Source organism: Apaloderma vittatum, unplaced genomic scaffold (genome assembly GCF_000703405.1).
Source record: "Apaloderma vittatum isolate BGI_N311 unplaced genomic scaffold, ASM70340v1 scaffold8081, whole genome shotgun sequence".
NCBI lineage: Eukaryota > Metazoa > Chordata > Aves > Trogoniformes > Trogonidae > Apaloderma > Apaloderma vittatum.
The window spans coordinates 16,565-26,425 of NW_009700742.1; the positions used below are offsets into that span (position 1 = coordinate 16,565).

Consider the following 9,861-nt stretch of genomic DNA (forward strand, 5'->3'; position numbering starts at 1 on the left):
TTTTCTGTCAAAACTTGGAGAGAGTAGGAACGTTCTTCCTCAGCAGGTCTAGAGGATTGCTGTACTGTAAAATTCAGAAACCCTTTTTCCTCCTCTTGGCTGAGCCTCTGCTACAGCACAAAGCATTGGCATATCTCATGGCCTGGAATGGGAATTTTTTGGCCTTCATCTGTGCTGGGGGTGTCTCTTACATTATGTAGTTCACTGTGTGTCTCAGGCTGCATCATGCAGAGCTGATGGTGGAGTTAATAGATACGTCTGCTGAGACCAATGTCAGTTCACCGGTCAGTGACTAGTCTCCAGGTCTGTAAGGGAGTCTTGTTTCACCTCATGCCTGGTCTTTTCAGGGCTCATAAGTCATCTGATTAGTGTTTCTTCTCCTGATGCTGATCATATGTTACCTGTAACATGAAAGTTGTGCTAGATCCTGAGTAACTCCCAGCTTAGGGAACACCTGCAATGTTTGCACTTCTGTCATATGTCACAACTATCCCCCCAGGGCCAGTCTTACAAGAAAGCAATCAGACAGCTAACCACATCTGAGAAAGAGCCTGCTGCTCTGTTTCTTGAATGTTTCTGTTTGGGCCTACGCCCTGATGGAATTTGCATGTCTACTATGCCTCTGCCCTAACAGTGAAACCCACAGGCTTCAGGGAGCAAATACACGACAATGGCAAAATCATCCTCTGCAGAAGAGATGCTTTCTACAGGAAGAGCAAGGACTAACCAGAAAGTCACTGAGGATCAGTCATTCATGAATAACTTGCGGAAGAAAGACAGGAGATGCGTGGTCATTGAAGATGTTGTGGAACAGCTGTGGTGGGAGCTCAGGTGGGTTACTGGACACCTGAGAAGCTACATACCAAACAGTTGTAGGAAATCAGGCTCCAGATATTCTGCTGCTCAAGAAGCACTTTGTTCCTCTTTGAAAGAATAAGTTTAACCAGAGTACTGAGGAAGTAGCTGTTGTGTTTATCCTAGTGATTGCACTGTTTCTGTAATTTACTAGCACAATGCAAGATCATTAATAGCATCCTTACCTGGGATGGTAAACTGAAAAGCTCAAGCTTTACTTCTAGGCTAATTACACCTAAGTTTTGGCATCTTTGCAGTAATTTCAAAAAATTAAGTTTGTGGGTTTTTTGCCTGTGAATATTCAGTCTTTTGAAAGTTCCATTTACAGAAGTCTTCTGTAATCAAAGATGTCTTATTCCAGCCAAAGCCAGTTCTTCCAACAGACCTCAATGACACGAACCTGTTTGTGGGAAACAGCCTAAGGAAAAGCTGTTTGGGCTGGAATAAAAATCCCTATGTGATTGAGCGGCTGAGACCTATCTAAAATGTCGTCAATATATGTCCTTACTGCACACCCTATTTACTGCTGTTTGTAAAATTAATGTTGAAAGGATTCACATGTGTCAGAATAAGAAGCCATTGCTCCTGGTGGCTGGAAACCTTATGCCAAGATCTGACTTTCCCTTAGCTGAAAACAACACAGAGAGGAAGAGCTTTCTCAGGTTATGCTACAGCTCAAAAAACTTTTATTCTAGAGTGTTTCTTATCAGCTTGCTGAAATCCCTAAGGAACTCCTTAAACATCATACCCTAGGCACACTCCTCTGCAGCACTTAGGGCATGCACTTCTCTTCCTGGCAGCTGCTTGAGCATCAGTACACCACAACACCTTGGTCTGTGTCTTGAAGATTTTGGGCTGTTGCAGGTGGATTGCGAGTGTTTGTGCCTTGGACTGGTGACTAAATGAGTAAATCTGCAGGCCTGTGCAGGCAGTGGGGCTGGCTATGTTTCTTGTGGAAGCACAGAGAGTCGGCATTCTTCCAGAGGCCTCGGGGAAGGGCACATATCTGAACGCTGGACTGTCTGTGGCAATGATTAGTATCTATTTATCATAGCTTCTGTGAAAGCAGGGTAGCAGATAAATAAAATGGAGAAGGACCTTCTTTCTACCCCATTAGTTTCAGGAGTGCCTTCACCTCATACTTGCTCATTCATGTGGCACAAATGCATTTTCCTTGATGCTTAGCTGGATTGCATCTGCAGAGCTACAGGGAGATGAGCAGACATCACTTTTGTCTCTCGTGGTCCTCAAACCTGCCTTGAGCTAAGTTCTGACTGCAGATTCTGTAGTGTCTGCAGCTGCTGAAGATGCAGGAAGACATCCATCTCAAACCTTACTACCTAGTGTCTTACCCAAGGCATCTGTGAACTTCAGTGCAGTGGGAATCCTGGAAACATGTATGTCAGTGATGGACAATGACTACTTGGGAGGGACCTGTTAACCTCTGTCAGAGCCTACCCTGCCCAGGGAGCCCTGTGCACACAAGCTACTGCCTTGGGAGACAAAGCTGTAGCTTAATTCTTACTTATCTGTGTTTTTGTTTGAGATATCCCTCACCAAAGTTAAGTGTGCACAAGGGCTTGGAGTGTGTCAGACCTGCTGCACTGATGGCGGTTTCATGTGTGGAAATAGTGCAGCAGAGCCGATGTGTTCTAGCTGCAGCTCTGAACAGCATGTGCACAAAATTCTTTTGTTTTATAAGTCACCAGACTCCTCCTGTACAGGGCTTGGTAATAGCCAAATTTCTCTTTTTATGCCCACAGTTTTACTAAATTTTAAAAGAGGAGAACTTGTTGAGTGGCACTCACTTCTGCAACAGTGCTGTGGGTGTTGTGTTGGTGTGACCTGTGTGGCTCACAATATGCCCTGCAACCTTGGAGAAGCCTTGCCCAGTATGAAATTCCTTATCTACTTACTCTGTGTGGCCCTGCCTTCATCCGCAGTAGGAAGCCTCTCAGGGACCTTAGCAGCCAGCTGTAGAGATGTTTTGCACATCTGTTCCAAAGGATTGTGCTTGGGATAATAAACCCCTCATGCTTGTATTTGAGACCCTAGTGTTCTTAAAAATAGTCTTTGTTAGACACCTCTTCTTATTTTGTGCAGGATTGGAGCATTATATATGTGGTGTATTTATACTCGCCATACCTCGAAGTGTTGCTTTATTGTCAGAAGTGTTTGTGCTTCAGTGTGTGAAATTAAGATAATTATTCACCTCTGCACAAATTATATGGTATTTCATGGTCTGAATTCCCCCCCTGCATGGGCTTGCTTTGTGTTGATAACTGTGCCTGAGTTTGATGCCTTTAGCAGACAGCGTGACTGCTCTTCCAAGTGACTTCCAGGGTCACATACATTGCTTGTGGCACAGAAAGGAGTAACCGGAAGCTGAGCCTTCAGTCTCAGAATTTCAGAGATCAATTACTCTCATTTCAGAGCTGTTTTCCCTTGCCAGGTACACCAACACCACCATTTCCTTTTGCGGAACTCAGTTTGTCTTGCAGCAAGGAGAAAAACACTCTGTGACTTATAAATTGAGTACATTTAAAGGGGAGCAGCACAGGAGCAGTCATTATTAATAATTATTTGCATAATAATAGCATTTCTTCCCATAGATCTCACAAAGCTGGGCAAACATGAATTAATTCGACCTTAAACTACCCACATGGGAGGACGCAAAGTATCATTATCCACATGAACAGTTTCTCTGCATGATTTTACTAATTATAGTATTACACTTAGGTGTTTTTATATGTGCTATATAGAACGGTAAATAACATTTTACAGAGAGGAACAAAGGACATTTCTTACCCAATCAGGATTGTTCCAGCACTTGCACTATACTGTCTCCAGCAATGGGGAGAATTATTCCAGCAGAAGGTGAAAGAAATGGGTCATCAATGAATAGCATGGCCAGAGCTATAAATAGGTGAAATGCCTTGCCTATACCCTCAAGAAGAGGGCCTGGTGAAGAGCTGGCTCTAGACAGTGATTCAAGCTGCACACCCTCCACCATAACAGCTTTTGCTTTTCTTTGTTACTTGGAAGAATCCCATTCCTGATCCCAGCAAAGCAGTGTAATTGCAGCCTTCCCAGAAAGGCTGAGCTGTTCCAACAGCACTGCCTTAAGAGGCTACTGGGCTGGTCCAACAAGGTGTGAGAGCACCTCTCTGCTTCATGATGCTTTGAGCATGAGGGAAAGCAGTGTCTGCTGGAGAAGGGGCACTGAAATATTTCCAGCCACCTGGGACCCTGTGGGTACTCCTCCTTGCTGGCATCTGGGATTTCCATCGAGGCCTTTGCCATCCTTTTTTCCCTGCTAAGCTTACAGAAAAGAGCTGTCTCTAGGTTTTTCTGAGGACAGCCCAGCAACTGGGCATGGCGCTGTCTGAAATAAATATAGTTTTGGAGGAGAGTTCATTTCCCCTGAATTAATGCAGCCTGACACAGAGCGCAGGAGCATGTGCCATCTGGTCAGATCTGCCTTGATTTTGTGAACAAGGGGGAGGGTAACCGATACTTTTATGAACTACGGTTGCTGCACAGGCGAAAAGAGCAATCCCCTAGGTACTGAAAATGCGAGATGCTAATCTGAAATTAAAATGGGTAAACGCACCCAGGCCCAGTAAGGTCACGAAGGTCGAAACCTTGTTCTCTAAGGAAATGAACATTTTTTATCTTGAGAAGCCCTGGGAACAGCCGTGTAGTCCATCAATTTAATAGGAGGCAGTAGGGTAGCATGCTGCTCTTTCATTTCGGAGCCAAGCTTGTTCCCTGTATGTGTAGAGTGTAATGTAATTTCCTTCCTTCATCCCGCCACGTATGTGTGTTCTCTGCAGAGATTTCACTCCTGTATTACCTAGTCATGCCCACTGCCCTGCTTCATGCCCTGTTTTGCCACTGCTTTCTGATGCCACTCCATAAATTGGGCTGTAGGGTGTCCCTCTCGCTTCTCCTCAGCTACAGAGCAGGCATCTAATTCCCTTCTCGCCTGCAGTCCTGCCGAGCACGTAATGAAATGTCTGAATTCCACCAATTCTCCCTGAGAGGGAGTCAGAAACCGTTCAGCGGTATGTCGTAACATGGGCTGTGATGGTGGGGAACCTGGAGGAGATCCTCATCTTTTTCCTTGCTCTGCCCGTGAGAGCAAGGCTTGTGTGTTTGCAAGCGCCGGGCGAGGATTCTGCACAAGCTGCCGGAGAGTTCAAGACAGCCGCGTGTGCCCCGCGGCCATGGCTAGGGAGTCACGGCTGGCCGTGACTTTGGTACAGGAGGGGCTCTTCAGGCCAGCACGGCTGGCCTTAATTTAGCAGATAATGGCTGAGTAACCCAGAGGCATGCGTAAGGCAGGAACAGAAAGTGTTTGCCTTGTTTTCCTAACAAAATTGCTCTCTGGCTGCGTGCCTTCCAGATTTTCAGCCGTCATCCTTTAGTACAAAATAGCAGCGAGGGCTCTGAAGCCTCTCCTGCAGACCAGGCGAGGCAGACCTGCAGTGCCACTCACAGCAAGGGGGAAGAGCAAGGAGGTGGTAAAAAGCTGCTTTCTTTTGCAGCAAAGCATTGGGGGAATCCGTCAGGGTGCCAAGTGAGATGCAGGTAATAAGTAATAACTGCTTTTTACCTCCCTGAGGTTTCCAGCATCTGTGCTGCTTTTCCGGCCAGAGAAGATGCAGGGGAGAGGATGCTTCCCTGCGGGTGGCTTGGTTGTCCTGACCGAAAGCAGGAGCAGAACCTTGATGCCTTCCTCCTGCCCTCAGACGGAGTAAACGTGCCTGGCTTTTTAGGACGAGGCACGTTAAATTCTTGGGTGAAAGATTCTATAGAAAAGGGTGAGGGTTTATCTGGCTTGAAAAGCCTAGATTAAGGGTCAAGGTTTAGGTTTAATTCATGACAGGGGGATTCTGGCTCAGAAATTTCTGTCGTTTTCAGGAGGGCTGAGCTTTAGTCATCTGTGCAAGGGGCACATTTCTATAAAGATACTTGCTTGCCTCCCCTACCCCCCGCTCTCATCTTTTCTCTTGGGAAAGAAATATCTTCAAAACCAGGACACTTTAAATACCTCTTTTTTTCTACTTTTTTTTTATTTTACTCCCAACCTTGATTTTGTTTCCAGACCAGAATGCTTGATAAAATCACGCAAACGTCTTTTATTTATGTTTGACTAGGAGCTGACCAGATGCCCCAGCCTGTGAAATAATCACCATCTGTTGATCGTAATCGCAAGGCAAAAGCCTGGAAGGTTTTTTCAGTGATGTATTCAAAGAACTACAGCTTGACTTTTCTGAATAAAAACAAAAGCTTCTGCTTTGGGTCAGACCTTGTGAGGCTTTTTCCTTAATACTTCCCCACATGCTAAATGCCTATGAATAGCTCTGCTACTTATTCCCTCCTTATCAGAAGCAGTTTAGCTTTGCACTTTTTTTTTTTCCCCCTTCATTGCCATCTGGGAAGGTGGCACCATTGCTGTGCCCCTGGTGCATTGCATCCACCCTCTGCAGCTCAACGCTTCTGTGGGGAGAATGCATGTCTGAGGTCCTGTATACAGTGAGTTTCTTCTCTCTTTTTGTCTCTCTGACGTCTCGCCTTTCACACATCAGTCAAAGATGTCTCTGGGGAAGAAGGACAATAGCAAATACTGAAGGTGCAGTGAGAATCAATAATTCATTTAATCATAAATTAATAAATGATGATGATGCTTGGGGAGAAGGGGAGGAAAAGAAAGAACATTAATAAAGTGGCTTCCAGATCAATTCCACAACTCTGAGAGACTGAAGAAAGGCTCCAGAGGGTCTGAACCTGGTAATTGTCAAGGCCTGTAGGATTCCCTCACTACTGTCATTGCTGCTTCTTGGGTTTAGTTCAGAGATGTGGCTGTAACCTGCCCACCGCTCCTGTGGAACTTGGAGGCTGCAGAACTTTGGTATTTGCAAGATGCAGAGCAAAATGCCTCTGGGTGGGGCAAGTGAGCTGTATAGAAGTTTTTATGCTTGCTGGATAAAAGCATTGCAGTTCCTGAAGTGCTTCTGCAAGGCATTAAGAGGAAGGCACATCTCCAGTTTTAGCCCCCAGACAGCTGAGCTTGCTCCTCTGGGGTGTAGCTGAGTATTATTGCCAGTGGGTGACCTGGTAACACTTCACGTTGTGCTGCATCTGGCCCTGCCCAAAATATGTGGTGGGGAATGCGCATATGCATCCCATCTGCTTGACTCTACAGCATATGAAGGCATGGCAAGCCAGGATTTAGCCATCAGAAAATGAGGAATGAATATAATAAGGATATTAACTGTATTAATCTCCAGAAGATACCTCTCAGGCAGGCGATGCCTGTTTTTTTTTTTCAGTAAGTAGACAAAGACTTCAAAAAAGCCTGTCACAGCACTCCTTCATCCTCTGATGGTAGGTGTAATGAGTGGCCAAATTTGTCACATGAGCTAACGCCAAGCAGTGACACTTTCCAGAACTTTTCTCCCTGGTGTGCTCTGTCCTTCCCTGTGCCTGCAGTAGCACAGACCTTTTGCAGCAGCTCAGATGAAGGTCCTTGGGGCTGCTGAGCACTATTACTCTTGTTTTCTCCTTCATTGGCTCTTAGTAAGAGACTTGGACATCTCCTAACTTGGGGGTTGCATTTGTCTTTCTGAAAATATGTAGGGCCCTGGGGATGTTCTTCCCTGGATTTAGTACTCTCTGGGTGCACCTGCAATTTGGGCTAACTTAAATTTCAGTAAGAATGCTCATTCTCGTCATTGTCCAGTAGAAGAGGTCAGGTCTGTTTATGTGGCGTGGTAGTGCTTGGAAGAATTCAGAAACTGTGCCCCTTTCCCAGCCCTTCTTGTGGTCAGCAGGCATCTGGAAACATGACCTCCCTGGGGACAGGAGGTCTTTATTATTGTGTATTTGTATGTCACTATATTAATAATGGTAATAAATAGTGGAATTAGAGCGTTAGCATCTCCTTTACATAACTACGTGTGCTAATGGGCATGAGATTAGCCAGAGCTACTGAAACACCCGGCAATGCTGTTTTGCTTCAGCAGTGGTTTGAATTCTGTTCATTGCTTATATACCAGGTAAAGTGTCTCCTTTCCTAAAAGGAAAGAACGAATCAGCACAGCCAAGAGTGCTGCTGTAGCTTGGGACCTGACATCTCAGACAGTGAAAACGCTGGAAGAGAGGGAAAGGATCTCCAAAATGCTTCCACTGGATAAACTTGCAGTACCTGTTTTCTGTGCCTCCTTTTTCCTTTCTGTTGATTTATTTCTAATTTCCACTGATGCAGAAGCAGAACCAGGCCTGATATAAGGTTTATTCTTCTTGGTTTTCCTTTCCTTTTCTTTTCTTTCTAGTTTAACATCATAACTCATAGTTGTTACCTCCTCCCACTCTGCGGTATTCATATGCATCAAATGTATTTTGCAGTTTACTTCTTTGGGTTCGATCCTTAACATGTTTAAGCAGTTTTAGTCATCTTTGTAAACTCTTCCAGGTTCATTTATCAATCACCTCTGGTTTTTTGTGTTTTTTTTTCTAATTTGCTGCTCGTTTATTGCTGATGAGGAAAAACTGATAGAATGAATAGAAAATTGAATCCTTGGGCTGATTGCACTGAAATGGTGCAGAAACTCTTAACACCCTTGCTTTGCTGTGATGGGATGCCCTTCTGTTCACCACCCAAAATTGCAAGAGCCTGTTTTGCTAATATAGTATGTCAAGATTTTTTTATTTGCTCTTTTCCGTAACCTCTAGTCTCAGAGAACAAAACAGCTTCTGTGCTTCCTCCCTCCTGCTGAGTATCTGTCTTTTGGATTATTGCTCTCCAGGGACGTTACCTGTGTTTTTCTATTTTGTTAGGTTCTGCTTGTGGCTTTGATGAGTCTAGATTCAATCATCCTCTATCCCACTCGTTCTACTCTCTGCTTTAACTTTTGGACCATTGCCCACACATGCTTAATTTTAAGGAGCTCTGTGTTCATTGAGGGCCCGTTTCTTTGTCTTCCATTATATTTGCAATTTCTCTGTAGGGTGTCAGCTGCAAATTTCATGGACTGTTAGTGTCGGTTTCCTGTGACACTGGTTTAATAAGACCAACACGGATGCAAACCCTTTGGCACATCGTTTGTCATTTCCCAGTCCAACAAAGCATATTTTCTTTTGGTACCTCTGGCCAGTTTTTTGATCCATGGGCTGTTGGTTCTGATTGAATTGATGCAGTGGGGCAATGTCATATCCTTCAAACTCCTAAAGCTTCAAATTCCCTTTACCACCTCTCCTTTGGGTTCTAGCTGTGCACATGTATTAAAAAGCAAGAATTTCACTTGCTTGTTGCATGTGATTTTATTCTTTAGATTCTTAATGACCCTTCATATTTGTTTCATTATTTCACTACGAATAGATATCGACTTGAAATTAAACATTGCCAGCTCTATTCCTTATTGAAAATCTTTTATTATGTTTGCTTTTTGTTGGTTTTTTGGAGCCTCCCTAGCTCAGTGTAATGTCAGATTATTTGTCACTGGGATAATACGTTTGTCAATGTCTTGCCATAACAAATTAGGCTCCTGATCGCGCATATATTTATGCAGGTGCTTACTTGTATAGATTACTTAATGTTTAGCCCTGTAGTAATTCTGTTGAAGTGAAAAATATTTTTAAAAAATGTTTCTGTCCTTTTTGGATTAAGTTCTAGGATGTTTGCTTTATTTCATTTGTGGACATATCATTCTTCAAGTTCTTTATCCTTCTGCTTTTTTTAAACCTGCTTTTTTTCCCTCCTTTCTAGTCAAACTTCCTTTCGTTATTCTTCTGGCTAAGGACAGATTTAAAAAAGCTGCTCAGCCATTTCTGAACCATTAATTTCATCCTCATCCTCATCCTCATTTATTAATGAGTTAGCCTTCTTTCTGTTGATGCTTCTCCTCCTGATGAATTTGTAAATCCCTTCTTATTCCCTTCAGTGCCTTAGGCAACATAAATTCATTTGCTTTTTTCCCCTTGCCCTTATCTTTTCCCTAC

General features: G+C 44.0%; 1 protein-coding gene across 1 annotated transcript in view; it reads left to right on the top strand.

Annotated features, from left to right (window-relative positions):
* Nucleotides 1–670: 670 nt before the first annotated feature.
* Nucleotides 671–9,861, top strand: part of LOC104281003 (immunoglobulin superfamily member 11-like) — a 40,304-nt gene continuing 31,113 nt past the window's right edge. The window contains exon 1 of the mRNA XM_009878847.1: nucleotides 671–831. Within this exon, the coding sequence (XP_009877149.1) occupies nucleotides 671–831 (161 nt within the window). The remainder of the gene's footprint in view (nucleotides 832–9,861) is intronic.